The 21544-nt window shown below is 36.9% G+C and overlaps 1 protein-coding gene across 1 annotated transcript; it reads right to left on the reverse strand.

Moving 5' to 3' along the window:
* Positions 1-1517: 1517 nt before the first annotated feature.
* LOC104901109 (cysteine-rich receptor-like protein kinase 10) lies at positions 1518-20955 on the reverse strand. Its single transcript, XM_010688652.4, has 7 exons — positions 19915-20955; positions 3392-3529; positions 3161-3279; positions 2812-3022; positions 2454-2691; positions 2174-2324; positions 1518-2094 (listed from the first exon to the last, which is right to left on the reverse strand). Exons 1-7 carry the CDS (start codon positions 20816-20818, stop codon positions 1759-1761), a joined length of 2097 nt encoding a protein of 698 aa, XP_010686954.2. The 5' UTR covers positions 20819-20955; the 3' UTR covers positions 1518-1758.
* Between the last annotated feature and the right edge of the window lie 589 nt (positions 20956-21544).

Below are 21544 nucleotides of genomic sequence, written 5' to 3' on the forward strand. Positions count from 1 at the left end.
GTGCAAATCATTTCAAGGATTTTGTCGCAAATGTTTATGGGAGATTTTGAGAGAGAAGAGAGGATGAGAGAGAAGAGAGATGAGAGAAGGAGGAAAGGAATAATGAGGGACGTGAGAGATGAGAGAGAATGAGGGATAATATATTTGACGAATCCCCGCTCAATATTTCAAAGCCCACGATTCCGAAATTTCAAATTTTTTCAGGAAGGGCTGCGCTTTTTTAAAAAAGCGCAGCCCTACTAAGCAGAAGGGCTGCACTTTTTAAAAAAGCGCAGCCCTTCACTTAGTAGGGCTGCGCTTTTTTAAAAGCGCAGCCCTTCTTACCTACAGAAGGGCTGCGCTTATTTAAAAAAGCGCAGCCCTACTGAGTGAAGGGCTGCGCTTTTTTAAAAAGCGCAGCCCTTCTGCTTAGTAGGGCTGCGCTTTTTTAAATAAGCGCAACCCTTCACTAGTAGGGCTGCGCTTTTACGAAAAGCGCAGCCCTTCCTGCGCAGCCCTTTATGTTTTTTCCCCTAGTGATTGGATAAGTCCCTAATTTATCCCTATGGTTTTCACATATCCCATTAGGTCTATGAATCTCATTTTAAAGACTTGTTGGCGACTTCTTTCAAAGCAATTTTCAATAAAACCTTAGGGTCAGCGTCGAAATTGATGAAAATCACACCGAAAAATGGGAATAGGTTTTATCTTGCAAGAAAAGTTAAGTTTGGGTTTCTTTTTGCAAAGAATGCTTTAAAAGGTTTTTTTTCGCAAAAACTTTTAAAAGGTTTTTTTGACAAATTTTCCTTAAAATATTATTTAGCTTTCACTTTTTATTATATTACTCTTCTCCTAAAACAAGATGACTTTTTAAAGTAGCCCAAATTCTCTCTGGTCTGTGTGTCCACATAAAATAAGAACTATATTTAAGGGCGGTGGGAGCACTTAAGTTTGCGTTTTTGTTATAAATTAAAGTTGTGCTTTGGTGGTTGGACACTCACTTTCTAAGCAAGTGGTCGACGTTGTGACCCCTTATACAAACTTTTTTTTTTTTGGTGAGAGTAACACATATTTCTAAATGAATTGCATTCAATAGTGATGTGATGCGGTGTGGCCGTGTTAGCTCTTGACATTGAGTGATACATGGTAGGCTCTAATGGTTCTCTATGCATTTTAATAATATACTAGTATTTGAGTCCGGATGTTGTCCTGGATTGGTATTGTTTTCCAAATTTGATATGCATTTTTTCTCATTCCCATTAAAATATATTAAGGAATACTCAACATTTAAAAGGTACAGATATAGTAATGTGGATACTTAAAACATGATGAAAAGTTAGTTGAGATGAAATTGTGTTATGTAGAATAGCAAGAGGTCATGGGTTCGAATATTGTTGCAAGCTAATTTTTACTTTTGTTAATATAGATGTGTGTAGATGTCACATTAACTAATAAGCGGGTAAATTGGTTTAATCTCTTCTTAATTTTAGTAATACCGAGACCCTTAATACTACTATCGGAAAGCTGACACGATTACATGTTTACAACTTCAGGGTGATATACAGTTTTTTTAAGGGTAAAAAAATTCAGATGTTACATTGCATACAATAATTACACAAAAAGACGTAGTTACATGTTATTCTATTACATTATTACAAACAAGAAAAATAGTACCCAGATCATAGTATAAAATCTGGTATATTCCACCTTGCATCACATTATTTAAAATTTACCCGTGAGTGATGATCACTTATGTTGTTCATCCATATGCACTCACGCCTATCTAGCTTCAACTTCTGACACAGAGATATCATTTACAGACCATGGAACAGATTTACTTGTTGATTGATCTGAACTAATGCCTTTCTCAGAACTACTTGATTCTGTTACGCTCCTAGAAAAGAAAGCTGGCTCTTTCGGCACCGGAGGGAATATTGTCGAGTGAGTGTCCAACATGAGCATTGCCCTTGCCATTGTAGGTCTTTCATCCAAAGCCTCTTGAACGCATAGCAAACCAAGGTGCATGCATCTCAATACTTCGCTACTTGAGCACGATTCTCTTATTGTCGGGTCGACAAATTCCATGTGCTTGCCGTCTTTCCATTGCTTCCAAGCCTGCATACTCATTTGATCTTTCACCTTCGTCGTTCACAATTTATCCAAGAAAATCTATGTAATAAAAAAGAGGCCTTACATAGCTTAAAAGGTCCTTGGCATAGCCTGATTGGTAGAAACTACTGTTCCTCTTACTGCTGATGATTTCCAAGACAAGTACACCAAAACTGTACACATCGGACTTAACAGAGAACTTGCCATGCATAGCATATTCTGGAGACATGTAGCCACTACAAAAAAAAAGTTAAATTTAAGTTGTATACATGAACACATTCGTTAATCTAATTCATCATTTCATGAGAGCATAATACTTTGAACTTGAGGACTATTTGTAATGACAAAATTTGTACTACACTCACTAAGTACCAACCACCCTGCTTGTGTTTCCTTGGATTTGATCTACGCCAAATATCTTTGCCATGCCAAAGTCAGATACTTTAGGATTCATATCAGCATCTAACAAGACATTACTTGCCTTGAGATCGCGATGTATGATTCGAAGTCGGGAATCTTCATGAAGATAAAGCATTCCACGGGCGATTCCTCCTATAATTTTGTAACGCTTTACCCAGTCTAATTGTCCTTGTTTTTTAGGATCTAATTCACAAGTTAACATACATTCAATTAGTCCACTTCAATCTTTCACATATTTCACAATATTAAGAAACCAATAGCTACTAATATGGAATCTTAAGGTCTATATGGAAACAATCATACCAAAAATGAAATGATCAAGGCTCTTATTTGGGACATATTCGTACACCAGGAGCTTCTCCCCTTCTGCTAAGCAAAATCCCAAAAGTCTCACCAAATTTCTATGCTGAAGTTTAGCTATGAACAAAACCTCATTCTTGAATTCTTGTGCACCTTGGCCAGAACTTTTAGATAGCCTCTTTACTGCTATTTCTTGTCCATTTGACAGTATACCCTACCAAAAAAAAGTTCATCAACAAAGAAACTTTATTAAAACAATGGATACATACATATACAATTACAATAGAGAAACTTTTCCGTACAACAATTACTTGATTATTGCTATTTGTCTAACTTTTGAAAAAATATTCACCTTATAGACACCGCCGAATCCACCTTCAGCTATTTTATTCTCCTCTGAAAAACTATTTGTTGCCAATTGAAGTGTTTCCAGATCATATTGTAAGGAGTCGAGGGTGGCGAAATCCTCACCTACATAACAAAACATAGATAAGAATTGTGAACAAGGCAATAAATTAAAGAACAATAATTTCGTAAGTTAAATCAATTTTTTAGTAACTTATAAATTATAATATCTTCTTACCACTTCCAACAGGTACAGCATTATAGTTTTTAGATCTCTTCTTTACAAAACAGATTGCCAGAGCAACTATGATAGTTGCTACCACCACCACAGGCAAAAGAATAGCAACGATCACCGTTGCCGATACTTTGTTTTTACCTGAATTACAGGAAAAAAGAAATGGATTAGACGGTAACTTGTAGGTTGTTGCCATGACATATTTGGACCATAATTAGCAGGTGTCGTTGTCTTTTACAAAACTTCACTATATGGATCATCCACCTTTATCAAATACTCCCTCCATTCCTAAATAGTGCTACGTTAATTAAATTGACACTGTTCACCAACTAACATTAAAGCTATTTTCTTGCTATCTATACAAATATATTAAAAGGGGTGTATAAACAAGAAACTGCGCCACGTAGAGCTCTCCCTAGGGAGTTTTCGTTCATATAATTTGTAAGAATATGTCTTGAATTGGTTGTGCTTCAAAGGTGTTCGACAAAATGCTTAGGAGACGCAAGCCTGCGTCTCGCCCGGGCAAGTCGGGAGGACCTCGCCCGGTCGGGTGCACAAGCAACTTTGGGAGAACGAAGTTCCGCCTGATCGGGCGCGAAAACACTACTGGGAAACTGGGTACCGCCCGGTCGGGCAGATTTCGCCCGGGCGGGTTGACGAATTACGCGGAAAACGCGTTTTGAACCACTGGGTATAAATAGATTATTTTTACCTAGGTTTTACACTACGAAAAACACTATGTTCTCTCTGTAATATGGTTTCTTCTCATAATAAAATATTCTCTCTCTGCCGTGGACGTAGCCAAATTGGTGAACCACGTAAATCTGTTGTCTGATTTTATCAATTTTGAGTTCATTATTTGTTTCTTTCTCATGCCCGTTATAACAAACTGGTATCAAGAGCTCTGGTGTTCGATCTGTGTGAGAAAGATGTCTGGGATGAATGTCAAAATTGATAAATTTACTAGGAGGAATAGTTTAAGTCTATGGCAAATCAAGATTCGGGCTTTACTAAAGCAATAGGGGTTGTGGGCACCGTTAGCAAAGAAGGCAACGGATTCAGTCACCGCTGAGATGGCTGTTCTGGAGGAGAAGGCTCATTCAACGAGTATGTTGTGTCTGGCAGATGACATAATCACTGAAGTCGCATAGGAGGAAACCGCATATGGTCTGTGGTTGAAATTAGAGAGTTTGTATATGACAAAATCTCTAACCAACAAGTTGCTTTTGAAGCAACGTCTGTTCAGTCTGCGAATGCAGGAAGGTATGCCTCTTAGAGATCATCTAGATCAATTAAATACACTTTTGCTAGAATTGCGTAATATTGATGTGAAGGTGGTGGATGAGGATGCCGCTTTAATTCTGCTTGTTTCTTTACCTATATCGTATGAAAATATTGTCCAATCTTTCATTGTTGGTAAAGATTATGTGTCCCTAGAAGAAGTTAGATCATCTTTGCATACTAGGGAATTGCGCCATGAGGCATCTAGTGCGTGGTGGTACATGTACTAGAAACAAAAGTCTTCTGGGTTAGTGGCCAGTAGTAGTGGTAAAGGACATGGTAAAAAGAATTTAAAGAAATTTGTAAATTCTAAAAGGGGTCCTAAACCTAATGATATCTGTAATTACTGTAAGGAAAAGGAGCATTGGAAGAAGGAATATCCTAAAAAGAAGCATCAGGAGAATAAATCTGGGTCTGGTTCTGCTGCTGTTGCAGCAGAAAATTCAAATTTTGAGGATGACCTTGCTCTAGTTGCAAATGAGCGAACATATTGTAGTGATGTGTGGGTTCTTGATTCTGGAGCGTCGTATCATATGAGTCCTCATAGGGAGTGGTTTACTACTTATAAGCAGGTAGATGGGGGTAATATTTCGATGGCTAACAGTGCAGTCTGTAAGACAGTTGGAATAGGCTCTATCAAGATTCAGACACATGATCATATTTTTTATACTTTGAAAAATGTTAGGCATGTTCCACAGATGACTAAGAATCTGATTTCACTTCGTCTATTAGACAGTAAGGGGTTCAGTTTCAGAGGTAGTGGTGGAATTGTGTATGTCTGCAAGGGTTCAAAGAAGGTTTTGAAGGGGGTGAAATGTGGCACTTTGTACGTTCTGCAGGGTTCTACTATCTCAGGTTCAGCTGCTGTTGTGTCGTCTGAGGTTCAGAAGGGGGATATGACCAAGCTATGGCACATGAGACTTGGTCATATGAGTGAGAGAGGAATGCAAATCCTCTCCAAGGCAGATCTTCTGGGTGGCCATAGGGTCACAAACCTGTAGTTTTGTGAGCACTATGTTTTTGGGAAATTACATCGTAGCAAGTTTCCTAAGGGCATTCATAGAACAAAAGGTACTCTGGATTATATCCACTCTGATTGTTGGGGTCCTGGAGTCTTTGGGAGGTCACAGGTATTTTGTTTATTTCATAGATGATTATTCAAGAATGACTTGGTTGATTATCATGAAGTCAAAAGGTGAAGCTTTCAAGAATTTTAAGCAGTGGAAGGCATTGGTGGAAAATTAAACTGGGAAGAAGATCAAAAGGCTACGAACTGATAATGGTCTGGAATTTTGTTTGTTTGAGTTCGACGAATTCTGTAAGAATGAAGGGATTGCTAGGCATCACACAGTCAGAAATACACCACATCAGAATGGTGTAGCAGAAAGAATGAATCAGACACTTCTGGAGAGAGCTCGGTGCATGCTCTCTAATGCTGGTATGACTAGAAGGTTCTGGGGAGAAGCTGTCAAAACAACATGTTATTTGATAAATCTTGGACCTCATTTTGGGATCAATCTCAAACACCATATGAGATGTGGTCAGGTAAGCCTACAGATTACTCAGATATGCTAGTTTTTTGTTGTAATGTCTACTATCATGTGTATGAAGTAAAGTTAGAACCAAGGGATAAAAAAGGAAGTGTTTGTGGGTTATGGAGATGGAGTTAAGGGTTATAGAATCTGGTCTCCGTCTGAAGGAAGGGTTATAGTTAGTAGAAATGTAGTCTTTGATGAAAATTGTATGTTTAATCCTACTATGATGTCCATTAAAGTATCAGATAGTAGTAGTGTTGATAAACAGGTGGAGCAGCAAGTCACTCATGATGAGAGTGATGATCATCAACACATTGGTTCTGAAGAACCATAATCTTCAACGCCAGTGAGGAGGCGCCTAGCCTGGCACGGGAACGTCCTATAAGGACAAATTTTGGAAACCTCCAACGATTATGGGTTTGAAGATATGGTGGCTTATGCACTGCAGGTTGCTGAAGAGGTGGATGTCTATGAGCCATCCACCTAGACATCCACCTATAGGGAGCAGTTACATGTACGGAGTCTACCCATTGGCTTGCTGCAATGGGGGAAGAGATGGAGTCACTTCATAAGAACGAGACTTGGGAGCTTGTGTCTAAGCCTTTAGGGAGAAAAATTATTACTTGTAAATGGGTTTTCAATAAAAAGGAGGGGATAACATCCGAAGAAGGGGTCAAGAATAAGGCTATACTGGTTGCAAGATGGTTCACACAAAGGGAGGGTGTAGACTACAATGAGATTTTTTCACCTGTCGTCAGACATACTTCCATCAGGGTGCTACTAGCAATAGTTGTACATCAGGATTCTGAGCTTGAGCAGCTAGATTTAAAAACAGCTTTCTTACATGGAGAGTTGGAGGACGAAATATACATGGCTCAACCAGATGGGTTCCAGGTTTCGGGGAAGGAAAACAATGTTTGCAAGTTAAAGAAGTCCTTATATGGGCTAAAGCAGTCTCCAAGGCAATGGTACAAGAAGTTTGATAGCTATATGATGAAGCTAGGCTACAACAGGAGCTCAGATGATTGTTGTCTATATCATAATAAGCTGACAGATGGGTCTTTCATCTACTTAGTGCTATATGTAGATGATATGTTGATAGCTGCTAGGAACAAGTCAGATGTTCAAAATAAAAGAACTTCTCAGTGTTGAACTTGAGATAAAGGATTTGGGTGCAGCAAGGAAGATTTTGGGTATGGAGATTTATAGGGAGAGGGCTCAGAAGAAACTTTTCTTGTCACAGAAAGGTTATATTGAGAAGATATTGTCAAGGTTTGGCATGTCAACAGCAAAACCTATAGATACCCCAAGTGCCTCAAATAGTCACTTGTCTGTAACTTTTGCACCTAAGTCTGCTGAGGAGAAGGGGTACATGAGTCAGATTTACATGAGTCAGATTCCGTATGCTATTGCAGTAGGGAGCTTGATGTATGTTATGGTTTGCACTAGGCCGGATCTTGCACATGCAGTTAGTGTCGTTAGTAGGTTCATGGGTGATTCTGGTAAGGAGCATTGGCAGGCAGTCAAGAGGATCTTTCGATATCTTATAGGTACGTCAGATATTGGTCTCATCTATGGAGGTGATATGGCATGCTTAGTTGCAGGATATTCTGATTCTGATTATGCTGTAGATGTGGATGGTAGAAGGTCTATGACTGGTTATGTGTTCACTCTTGGTGGTTTTGTGGTGAGTTAGAAAGCAACTTTGCAGCCTACTGTAACTTTTTCTACTACTGAGGCAAAGTACATGGCCTTGACGGAAGCAGCAAAGGTGGGAATCTGGTTAAAGGGGTTCATCGGTGATTTGGGTCTGCATCATGATTATGCAACTATGTACTGTGACAGCCTGAGTGCAATATGCTTAGCTAAGGATCAAGTCCATCATGAAAGGTGTAAAAGATGCCTTGAATTGTTGTGCTTAGAAGATGTTCGTCGAAATGCACAAGAGACGCAAACCTGCGGATGGTATCAGGGCAGCTCGAAAACCCGCGGGCGCAAGCTCGACCACGCGGGCGGGCAGAACATTTGTGAGAATGGGGATGGCTGGCCGCGGGCGCGGGGTACACCGTGCGGGTCGGGCGCGCAAACGCATCTGGGATAACTGGAGACCGCCCGGTCGGGCGGATTTTGCCTGGGCGAGTCGGGAAATAACGCGGAAAACGCATTTTTAGCCGTTTAGTATAAATAGGTTATTTTAACCTATCTTTTACACTACGAAAAACACTTTGTTCTCTCTGTAATCTGGTTTCTTCTCATAATAAAATATTCTCACTCTCTCTGCCGTGGACGTAGCCAAATTGGTGAACCACGTAATTATGGTGTCTGCTTTTATTGTTTTTGCATTCATAATTTGTTTTTCCTCACGTCCGTTATAACAAACTGGTATCAGAGCTTTGGTGATCGATCTGTGTGAGAAAGATGTCTGGGGTGAATGTCAAAATCGATAAATTTACTGGGACGAAAAGTTTTAGTCTGTGGCAGATCAAGATGCGGGCGTTACTGAAGCAACAAGGGTTGTGGGCACCGTTAGCAAAGAAGGCAACGGATTCAGTCACCGCTGAGATGGTCGTTCTGGAGGAGAAGGCTCATTCAACGATTATGCTGTGTCTGGCAGATGACATAATCACTGAAGTCGCGGAGGAGGAAACCGCATCTGGTCTGTGGTTGAAATTAGAGAGTTTGTACATGACAAAATCTCTAACCGACAAGTTGCTTTTGAAGCAACGTATGTTTAGTCTGCGAATGCAGGAAGGTATGCCTCTTAGAGATCATCTAGATCAATTAAATACAATTTTATTAGAATTGCGTAATATTGATGTGAAGGTGGAGGATGAGGATACCGCTTTAATTCTGCTTGTTTCTTTACCTATACCGTATGAAAATTTTGTGCAATCTTTCATTGTTGGTAAAGATTTTGTGTCCCTAGAAGAAGTTAGATCATCTTTGCATACTAGGGAATTGCGCCATAAGGCATCTGGTAGTAGTACAGAAAATCAGTCTTCTGGGTTAGTGGCCAGTAGTAGTGGTGGTAAAGGACATGGTAAAAAGAATTTAAGGAAATCTGGAAATTCTAAAAGGGGTCCTAAACCTAATGATATCTGTAACTACTGTAAGGAAAAGGGGCATTGGAAGAAGGAATGTCCTAAAAAGAAACATCAGGACAATGAATTTGGGTCTGGTGGTGCTGCTGTTGCAGCAGAAAATTTCAGTTCTGATGATGATATTGCTTTAGTTGCTAATGAACAAACAAATTGCAGTGATGTGTGGGTTTTAGATTTTGGAGCGTCTTGTCATATGTGTTCGCACAGGGAATGGTTTATGAACTATAAACAGGTTGATGGAAGTGTTACTATGGCCAACAGTGAGGTCTGTAAGACAGTTGGTATAGGGTCCATCAGAATTATGACATGTGATGGCAAAGTCTGTACTTTTAATGATGTTAGGCATGTTCCACAGGTCACGAAGAATCTGATTTCACTTAGTCTGTTAGACAAGAAAGGGTTCAGTTTCAAAGGTGAGGGTGGAGGGTTGTATGTCTACAGGGGTTCGAAGATGATTCTGAAAGGGGTTAAACGGGAGATATTGTATTTGTTGCAAGGGTCTACGTTATCTGAGTCTAGGGTTGCTACATTGGCTGTTTGTGATAGTGTAGAAAAACAGGTGGAGCACAGAGGCACTCTAGGTTGGAGCGGTGGTTCACATCAGGGAGAAATCTATCAACACTCACAAGGTGAATCTGAAATTTCGTGTTCTTCGTCGTCAAAGGGTTAGTCAAACTTGGCTCTTGGTCAGCATGAAATCTTTGGGGACTCTCTCCAAAGGGACGGTTGTGAAGACATGGTGGGTTTTGTACTGTATGTCGGAGAGGTGAATATTTTTGGGCCGTCCAAGGAAAGTGTTACTTGTGCTAGGAAAGAGAATAAAGAACACATCTGGTTGAATCTGATTCCACAAGGTAAGTTCCAAGGTTGCTTGGACTTACAAGTTGTTCGTGATTGTTAGTTGCCCTCTTCGGGCAATTCTGGGGTCCTTAGAGACTAATCTGGTCTGGTTGTCTTTTGGGACAAATCTGGTGTTTGGGAGATTCTGGGCGTTGTGAGCAATGCATCTGGTTTTCTGGTTATTGTGGGAGAATTCAAGTCAAGGTGGAGATTTGTAAAATATGCCTTGAATTGTTGTGCTTAGAATATGTCCGTCGAAATGCACAAGAGACGCAAAACTGCGAATGGTATGAGCGCAGCTCGAAAACCCGCGGGCGCAAGGTCGACCCCGCGGGCGGGCAGAACATTTGTGAGAATGGGGATGGCTGGCCGCGGGCGCAGGGTACACCCTGCGGGTCGGGCGCGCAAACGCATCTGGGAGAATTGGAGATCGACCGATCGGGCGGATTTCGCCCGGGCGGGTCGGGCTAGTCGGAAAATAATGTGGAAAACGCGTTTTTAGCCGTTTAGTATAAATAGGTTATTTTAACCTATCTTTTACACTACGAAATACACTTTTGTTCTCTCTGTAATCTGGTTTCTTCTCATAATAAAATATTCTCTCTCTCTCTGCCGTAGACGTAGCCAAATTGGTGAAACGCGTAATTCTGGTGTCTGCTTCTATTGTTTTTGCATTCATAATTTGTTTTTCCTCACGTCCGTTATAACAAGAGGACTAAGCATATTGATGTGAGATATCATTTTCTAAGGACTGAGACTTGGATTAAGGTGAAGAAGGTAAGAACTGCTCATAATTCTACTAATATGTTCACCAAGCCGGTTCCGCATAGTAAGTTCCAACATTGTTTGGACTTACTAAATGTTCGTTATTGTTAGTTGCCCTCTTGGGGAAATTCTGGGGTCCTTAGGGACTAATCTGGTCTGGTTGTCTTTTGGGACAAATCAAGTGTTTGGGAGATTTTGGGAGTTGTGATCAATGCATCCGGTTTTCTGGTCATTGTGAAGGATTCAAGTCAAGGTGGAGATTTGTAAGAATACACCTTGAATTGGTTGTGCTTCAAAGGTGTTCGACAAAATGCGTAGGAGACGCAAGCCTGCGTCTCGCTCGGGCAGGTCGGGCGGACCTCGCCCGGTCGGGCGCGTAAGCAACTTTGGGAGAACAAAGTTCCGCCTGGTCAGGCGGATCTCGCCTGGTCGGGCGCAAAACCACTTCTGGGAAACTAAGTACCGCCCGGTCGAGCGGATTTTGCCTGGGCCGCCCGGGCGGGTCGGCAAATTATGCGAAAAACGCGTTTTGAGCCGCTGGGTATAAATAGATCATTTTTAGCCAGGTTTTACACTACGAAAAACACTATGTTCTCTCTGTAATATGGTTTCTTCTCATAATAAAATATTCTCTCTCGCTGCCGTGTTCGTAGCCAAATTGGTGAACCACGTAAATCTGTTGTCTAATGTTATTGCTTTTGAGTTCATTATTTGTTTCTATCTCAAGCCCGTTATAACATAATTCATGTCAATAAAAAAATTTAGAAATTGCGTAGTATAGGATTTGATCATAAAGTATTATATGAATAAATGAAATTTTTTCTTACCCGGGGCATAGCCCGAGCCTAATAACTAGTTACATTAAAAAAAAGATAGTCAACTGGAATCTCGTTAGAATTATTTCAATGTACACTTTCAAAAACATGATTTGTCATTTTATTGTATCATGCTTACTTATTACATTTCAAAAGAAATTAAGTACCCAATCCATTTATTTTTTAATAGGTACCAAGAAATTCTTTGTGATGCCCTCACCGAAGGCCCAAACCCCTTCCCCCTTGAATTCCTATGTAACTGCTTGGTCTAGAAACTGAACCCTAGCTAGACTTGACTAGACACGATGGAAAACCTCATCACTTGAGCCAACCCCAATTCTTAAATAATCAATCTATATGTTTCAGATGATAGTTATGATGTACATCAATATGTATACTATTTTATGATCCAACCTTCATATATACATTGTATGTGTGAGAGAGCGATTTAAATTTGTGAGAACCATAGCATAAAATAAGAATATAAAACCAATCTAGGCCCTTAGATCATCATAAACGGATGCTCAAGATCATTCCCATGTCATTAATGACATCTTTGTATTAACTTGAAACCTACAAAACTATTTCCCAGCTTCCGTAAAGTAAATCAAAATTAGTAAATTAGAAGAAAATTGATCGAAAAGTAAATGAAATTGATCGAAAAAGAAATTGCGAACAAGTTTGTTGAGTTGCGAACTTACGAAAAATGCCATCAGTAACATGGGAATAATCTCGACCATTCAATTTTGATGACCTAAGGGCCTAGATTGGTTCTATATTCTCCTTTTAAGCTTGGTTCTCATTAGAATGTGGTTATATATACTATATTTGTCGTGGCTTCAGTCCATGGCTTCGCTATATTCCTTTGCTTGAGCAAGTTGTTTCAACGATAAATAATTAAGGGTGGCAAAAGCCAACCCAACCCGACAACCCGACTCGAAATAAACGGGTTTGGGAAAAAATTTCGACCCGTTTAAGTAATTGGTCGACCTGAAATTAGTTGGGTTAGGTTCAGGTTGGAAATTCCAACCCAAAAATGACCCGCATAACCCATTTAAAAATGAATAAATATTTAAGATTTGGGTAAAACCCAATGTAAAAACAGAAAACCCTGTCATTTATGACTACAATATAAAAACAAAGGTTAAAAAGTAAAACCCTAATATTGAAACGGCACAAAACATAATGAAAAACCCTAACATTTCAAGTCTGTCACATTTCTCTCTCTGTCTGAGTCTCAAGTTTCAGCTCTCTCAGTCTCTCTTTCTCACTCAATCATTCTTGCCGTCGCGGCGTCACTAGTCTCTCAACATCATCTCTGACGCCTTCAAATCCAAATCATTGTGAGTTCACTTTGTTTTTTTCACTTTATCTTCAATTCTTCATTTGTTTCATTTGTTTAATTCTTCAAATTTAATTTATTTAGGAAAATTTGCGAGAAGCAACCATTTATATGCACTATTTTGTGAGAAAAAACCTTTCAATTTTTTTTTTTGGCATTTTACAATCTTAATCAAAAGTTATTTTGCGAGATCAGACCTCAAGGCTATTTTTGGACGTTAATTTTCTGTCACAAGTGTTGGTCAAGGCATTAACAACATTTAAGTGCGAGGATTGAACATAGAAAATACCTTGATCAATGCCTGAAAACGATAATTAAGGCTGGAAAAAGCCATGAGGTCTGATCTCACAAAAAAATTAATTAGTTAAGGTTATTAACTGCGAAAAAAAAAAAGGTTGTTTCTCACAAATTTTCCTTCTTTTAATCATTTTGTGTTCGGTGAGTTTGCTGCATAAGTTTCATTTCATTTTATTTTATTTCACTTCAAATCTTGGTGAGTCTCGCTTTGTTTTCGCCTCTGTTTTGTATCTTCTTTTTGCTTCTGTTTGTTGGAATGATAGAAAGGTTTTGTTGTTCACATTGGTGCACTAAAAGTTCAGTTATTTGCTAATTTTTTTTTTCTCTTTTATAGTCGTTTGTCTTCCACTCTTCAATTGTTACTTGTTAAGTTGTTACTTCAAGGTTTTCGTTTATTTTTTATTTTTTGCTGGATTTGTTAATTTTCCTTTGTTCTTATTTCTTACTACATCTGTTAATGCATATGGTTGACCTTCTTCCTAATCATGTTGATTTGGAGGCTACATCTAAGGAAGAAGAGAACTTCCATCCACCCCCCAAAGTTGATGGAAAAAAGAAAGGCAAACCAGTAATCATTAATCCAAACCATCACTCCAAGCGACAAAGGAAGCTGACTTCAGGTGTTTGGGTAAATTTTAAGTTTTCCAAATAGATATGGTTTTGAAGATATGGTGGCTTATGCACTGTAGGTTGCCGAGGACGTGGATGTCTATGAGCCATCTACCTATAGGGAGGCACTTACATGTACGGAGTCTAACCATAGGTTTATTGTAGTGTGAGATGAGATGGAGTCACTTCAAAAGTACGAGACTTGGGAGCTTGTGCCTACGCCAATAAGTCTCCATGGAGGAAAATTATTGTTACTTTTAAATGGGTTTTCAAGAAAAATGAGGGAATGACATATGGGAGAGGGTCAAGTATAAGGCTTGACTAGTTGCAAGAGGGTTCACATAAAGAGAGGGAGTAGACTACAATGAGATCTTTTCATCTGTAGTCAGGCACATTCGATCAAGTTCCGAAGAAAGAGATCCATGTTTGCAAGTTGAAGAAGTCTCCGAGGCAATGGTACAAGAGGTTTGATAGCTACATGATGTAGTTAGGCTACAACATGAGTTCATATGATTGTAGCGTGTACCATAACAAGTTGACATATGAATCTTTCATCAACTTAGTGTTGTATGTAGATGATATGTTGATAGCGGCAAGGAACAAGTCGGATGTTTGGAACTTGAACGATCTTCTCAATGCTGAATTTGAAATGAAGGATTTGGGTGTGGCTCTTTAAAAAAAATATTAGGCATGGAGATTTTTGGGAGAGGGGTCAAAAGAAGCTTTTCTTGTCACGGAAAGGCTACATTGAGAAGATATTGTCAAGGTTTGGCATATCAAAAACAAAGACTATAAATACTTCAAGTGCGGTCAATAGTCATTTTTCCTTTGCTTTTGCGACTAAGTCTACTAAGGAGAAGGAGTACATGGCTCGGGTTCCTTATATTATGGTAGTGTAGTCGGGAGCTTGATGTATGTCATGGTTTGCACTAGGCCGGATCGTGCTCATGCAGTCAGTGTTGTTAGTAGGTTCATAGGGGATCCTGGTAAGGAGCATTGGTAGGCAATCAATAGGATCTTTCTATCGGAATCTTAAGGGTACGTCAGATATTGGTCGCATTTATGGTGGTGATATAACATGTTATGTTTAGTCATAGGTTTCTTTGATTCTGATTATGTTTGGGATGTAGATGGTAGGAGATTTATAACTGGTTAGGTGTTCACTCTTAGTGGTTCTATTGTTAGTTGGAAAGCTACTTTGCAGCCTACGATGACTTTGTCAACCACCGAAGCAGAGTACGTGGCCTTGACAGAAGCAACTAAGGAGGTAATTTGGTTAAAGGGGCTAGTCAGCGATTTCGGTCTACATCATGATAAGGCGATAATGTATTGTGACAGCTTGAGTTAGATATGCTTGGACAAGGACCAAGTTCATCATGAGAGGACTAAAAACATAGATGTCAGGTATCATTTTCTAAGAAGTGAGACAAGAGTTAAGGTAAAGAAGGTACGTACAGATGATAATTCTGAAGATATGTTCACCAAGCCGGTTCCGCATACTAAGTTTCAACATTCTTTGGACTTGCTCAATGTTCTAGGTTGTTAGTTGCCCTTTGGGGTAAGTTTGGGGCCTTTCGGGGCTAATCTGGAGTCCTTAAGGGACAAATCTGGTTTGGTTATCTTTCGGGACAAGTATGGTTGCAGGGAGAATCTAGGTGTTGTGATTAATTCATTTGTTCATCTGGTTACCTGGTTCATTGTGAGAGGATTTAAGTTAAGGTGGAGATTTGTAAGATCTATGTGCCTTGAATCTGGTTAAAGCGCGAAGAATAGGCGAGTTTGAGTGCTCGCCCAGTCAGCCAGGCAGATTCTCCCGACCTAGTGTATGGAGTCGCCCGCCTGGGCGGCTAACCGGGCAGATGTTCGTTAGATTTGGTTTGCACAGCCGACCGGACGACCGGGCAAGGGTGTTTTTTATGCGAGATGCGCAATTTCGAATCGGGTTATAAATTGCTTTTAACCTAATTTGATAATTCGAGGATTAGGGTCATAATCACATCTATAATATGAAAATTCCTGAAGAGCTAGCAATAAAACTTTTCTTTCCTGCCTGTGGACATAGCGAACACTCTATTAGTGAACCACGTAAATTTGTGTGTAGTTTTTATTTGTTTTGCATTCAATATTTGTTCTTTTTCACATTCGTTATAACCTTCTGCATTGTCGTTGTCTTTTTTGTACAACTTAGCTGTTTTTATAATAGGGTTTTAGGTTGTTGTTTTGTTCTATAAATATGAGGATGCTCCTTATAGCCGTAGCAACTTAGGAATTTTGTAAGCAAAACTCTTCTAGTGACAAAACTGGAGTACATTTTCAGATTAAAACCAAAGTTTGAGTCTTTGAGTCTCTACAATCAATATATATGTAAAGGAGGAACTTTTCGGGAGCATAGAGCGTGCCACGTATGATTGTCATGTCATTATATTTATTTTTAGTTTATATAAAAATAGAGTTCTACATAGATTTAAATACACATGAGGAGTTCTAGATAAGCTAAAACTAGAGTTTGATTTTGCATGAACAACCTAAATTATTATATTATGTAAATTGTGTATAACCTTTGCTTCGTAATTCGAAATATTATAATTTTTGTTCCATTGGATAGTGCTCGAAATATGCTCCGAAATAAGATCCATTTACGATATAATAGTTCTACAAATTATGAAATAGAGAGCACCATGTAAGATTGTCATGTCATTAATTTTTATTTTAAACATTTTTAAAAATAGAGTCCTACATATATATAATACATAAAAGTAGTTTTGGATAACGATAACTCTTTTACAACAGTAAAGTTCTACATAGATTTAAGTACATATAAGGAGTTCTAGATAAGCTAAAATTAGAGTTTGATTTTGCTTGAACAAACCTAAATTATTATATTATATAAATTGTGTATAACTTTTGCTACGTAATTCAGATATTATAATTTTTGATCCATAGGATACTGTTCGAAATATGTTACGAAATAAGATCCATTTACAATATAGTTTTACAACTTATGAAAATAGAGAGTATCGCGTAGGATTGTCATGTCATTAATTTTTATTTAAATATTTTATAAAAGGAGTTTTAAATAACGGATAATTAGAGTTTCGTTTTGAATAAGCAACCTAGATTATTATATTATATAAATTGAATATAATTTTTGCTACTTAATTCAAAACGTTATAATTTTTCACCATTTGATAGTGCTTGAAATATACTTCAAAATAAGACTCATTTACAATATAATTTTACAACTCATAAAAATATATTTAACTAGATAAATGGTTAGGCATCATTTAGTCTTTCTTTTAGATAAATATATTAACAATTATAACTATAGTGTATTATATGTGACTATAGCATTCTATCATAGGTTCAACTTACATGATTAAACATATTATCTTTCAAAACCTCAGTATTACGAGTCTAGATCCTCTAGAGTTCTAATAAAATTCCACAAGGTAGAGTGGTATATAAACCATACATTTTAAAATCAAGAGGGTGAATTGGTGAAAGGGGGAAAATAAAGGGATGGATTTTGATGAGAAAAAATAGAGTGGGTTTTGGAAAAAGAATTCTAGAGGATCCAAACTCCAGCCTTACTCAATTGAACCAAAACAATTTAGTGTTCCGAAAAATATAGGAAAATTTGTTGGTACAACAAAAAATTATAATCTATAGCGATATGATGAAAAAATTAGAGTTGATTTTACAAAAATAACCTTGAAATATTATAAAGAGCTCCAGCTAAGTATGACATAGCGTTCTTTTTAATTTTTATTTTAAAAAAAAATATAGTGTTTAATATAGATATAACACATATAAAGTGTATTTAATAACTGAAGATTAAACTATGATTTTGAATAAATAACCTAAATTATTCAACTTTTTAAATTGAATATAGCTTTTGCTACATAATTTGCAGTAATATATATTTTTTTACCATCGAGAGTGTTTGAAATATGTTTCGAAATTAGTTACATATATAATATAAGTTTACAACTTATGAAATTTTTTTTTATTTAGATGAAAAATAACATATTATTTATTATTTATTTTAAATACATATAAAATTAACTATAAAAATAGTGTATTATATGTAACAATAGCAATTATGCTTTTCAAAATCATACTTTTAAAAATTGAATTATATAAAGATAAAAAATACAAAGATATAGTTTTGAACCTATAGCATACCATGATGACATTACATGAAGAGTCAAATGAAAGTTTGTCAACGACATTACAGAGGTATTATGCAATTGACTAATTATTTTATTTTTAGAATATTTGTTGTATACAAAATTATATATGTTTTTGTGTTTTATATATCTATATGTCAGATCTTGTTATTTTCTCAATGAACTTAATTCTACTAAATCTAATTGGGAAATCAAGGTTCGAAATTCTAGACTATTTGAGCTCGCATATCATAAAAAAGGAGAAGTTTGATAAGTCATGATATGGTCATGATTGATGAATAGATTTTTTTTCTTAAAAAGTATTTTTGATTATTAATAGAGGTTAGTTTTATATTTAATTTAACTTATTCATGATACCATCATTATGATCTTCTTTTTTGCTTTTCCATCTTCTATTCTATATGTATTAGTGTTTATGTGCTAATAATTAAAGCTTGAAGTTGTGGCAGACACTCATATTTTTTTCTCTATTCTTTCTGTCCTGTATCTATTAAATATTTTTACCCTCTACTTTCTTAATGTATCATTTGGGTATTTTTCATGTTAAAAATGTGTTATCTATTGTTAGTCATACCAATTATTGGGATATTATATAATAATGAACTTAGCTATAATACTCAACTGAATTCAGATCTAGAAATTATAAAATTTATATATCACAATAACAAATCTAGAAATTAAAGTATAACGACAGATACTTTTTCTATCTTTTTCTACTGCAACAATGAGTTTGGGCATGGTTGTAAGAAAATAAAAAAATGGGTAGTTTAGCATAGATGGTTAAACTAGAGTAAGGGATCCGTAAATTTTTAATAAAGTAAACGCAACTTTATTATGAGGCAATTTAAGTAACTAATGATGGTTTCATTAACATAAAGTAAAGACGATATTGTCAACTATAGATGCTTTTTTTCCCAAAGTGATTCGAATAGATGAAACTACTCAAAGTGGTAATTGTTGCAATAGAAAAATAATTGAGAAATTATATAACAATTGTGTTGAAAAATCTCATTTCACATCAATAAAAATCAACAATGTTAACAAAAAATTTGCAAAAATAAAATAAACAATAACCCGTGCAACGCATGAGCTTCAAAACTAGTGGTACATAATAATAATAATAATAATAATAATAATAATAATAATAATAATAATAATAATAATAATAATAATAATAATAATAATAATAATAATAATAATAATAATAATAATAATAATAATAATAATAATAATAATAATAATAATAATAATAATAATGATAATTATAATAATAACAATAACAATAATATAATAATAATAATAATAATAATAATAATAATAATAATAATAATAATAATAATAATAATAATAATAATAATAATAATAATAATAATAATAATAATAATAATATAATATAATAATAATAATAATAATAATAATAATAATAATAATAATAATAATAATAATAATCTCTCCTGAAAATTTTCGGTTTAAAATCTTCTAGGATATTAAATCTTTCATCTGAGAATTTTAGATAATCTTCTTTCATTGATCAAGTAATTTACTCAAATTTAGTAACGAAATAAAAATTGAAAATAATTTCAAAGATTTAAGTGAAACATTCAATTGAATGTCGAGCTAAGTCTGACCCAAAGCTAGTATTCGTATAAAAACTCTAGATATGAAATGAATTCTATAAACCAAAAGATAACTCCAGTACTTGTGTAACTTGAAATATGTAAGCACAAAAATATACGATAATTATGACTTACCACTATTGGGGGACTTCGCCGCAGCAGGTGTTAATGGCAAGAAAGTAGGGGCACCAATATAAAACGGGAAAGACTCATACCGAACATTACAACTAGGCAATAAAGTCCGTGAACTACTGTAGAGAGCCAGCTGATCAATGGCTATCCTCAGGCAGCTGCTACAATCACCGGGCCTCAAATCCGGGGTACACTGCTGCAGCGCGTACAAGGGGATCGAATTCGTGACGCTTACCATCTTCGTAGTATATTTCTTCCCTGATTGATTACTAGCCGTCTCAGCCAATATACTATTCATCGTTGTGTACATGACGCTGGTGAAGGTGGTTTTGTCTCCGAGGTGGCTTTCTGTGCCCACTATGTATCCCTGAGGGTTTGTTGTCGCAACACCTAATAAGGACTTGTTGGAGTACCTTAACATGCACTCATCGTACCATATCACTGCCTCGATAGAGCCGGGGCAGTATGTGTTTGGTAGGTCCGCGGTCGCAGCTGTTTCGACACAGTCGCCACAGCCGGTGGCGTTCTGGTCTCCCCGACAGAGGAAGAGGCCGTAGACTGCATATGCCGTGGTGTTGGCGACGGATGTACTATAAAAGCCTCCTGAAGGAAGGGTGGTGGTTCTAGAGGAGAGCGAGCGGAGGAGGGTTTTGATGTTGGTTGCGTACGTCGTATTGGCATCCACGACGTACTTCTCGCAGCTGCTGTACGAATATAATGGGGCGGAGTTTGTTTCGGGGATCGAGAGGAAAAGAAAAAGTGAAAGACATATTAGAGTTTTTGAGTAGTAGGTTGGTACTACTGCCATGTTTGCGGGAATTTTTTTTGGGGGAGATGATGTGGGGTCAGTGGAGAGTTGCAGAGGTGTCGGGGAAATCGGATGAAACTTGGGAGGAAGAATGGTCATGGAAGGAATAAGAAGAGCTGCCACCCTTGGCAAAGTGACTAATGACCTTGAATACTCATCTATGTCATGAAAAGGATTTCAGGGTTGCTCTCTTCATGTTAGGGGAATAGTTTTTGGTCTGATAAATTGCAATAAATTTCAAATATTATCTAAGTGAATAACTTTCGTTAAGTTTGGATAAGACACACCTCAAAATGTAATTGTCCAATAATAGTTTATGATAGGTTGAGAAAAAATAAGGTAAAAAATATATTTTGTATTCCATGTTTTAATGATGCCACATAATTCGGTCTTGTATAGTTTTTAATTTGAAAAATATAGATTTCAAAAATATTGTCAAATGAATTTTTATATATCTTCTGGAAAAAATCAATTATTTAATCTAATCAAGATATTATATTTTCGAAACTTTGATTTATATTATATGGTATGATTAATATATCTAGTAATTGTGAATCATTTGTCAAAAAGATTTTATATTATTAGATGCAAAGCTGTATATGTGGTCCGTACAATGGGTTGAATAAATCATGGCTACCAAGAAGGAATTGGTGCGAGATTTTCTCTAACATATTTAGCAATTGTTGGCGCACAACGGCTAGTGGAGATCGGTTAAAACTGTTGCAAGAGTTGTGGAGTTTGTGCAACATATAAAGGGCCACTATCCCTAGAGTTTAGCAAACACACAACATGAGATCGTGGAGTGGAATGAAAGAAGCCACTTAG

The sequence above is a fragment of the Beta vulgaris genome, chromosome 8 (assembly GCF_026745355.1).
Source record: "Beta vulgaris subsp. vulgaris cultivar EL10 chromosome 8, EL10.2, whole genome shotgun sequence".
Lineage (NCBI taxonomy): Eukaryota > Viridiplantae > Streptophyta > Magnoliopsida > Caryophyllales > Amaranthaceae > Beta > Beta vulgaris.

Coding starts and splice junctions, on each gene's coding strand:
- LOC104901109 (XM_010688652.4), bottom strand. CDS start 20,818: ATGACCATTCTTCCTCCCAAGTTTCATCCGATTTCCCCGACACCTCTG. Junction 3,530..19,914: donor GGCGAAGTCCCCCAATAGTG/GTAAGTCATAAT, acceptor CCTGTAATTCAG/GTAAAAACAAAGTATCGGCA. Junction 2,325..2,453: donor AGCAGGGTGGTTGGTACTTA/GTGAGTGTAGTA, acceptor TTTTTTTTGTAG/TGGCTACATGTCTCCAGAAT.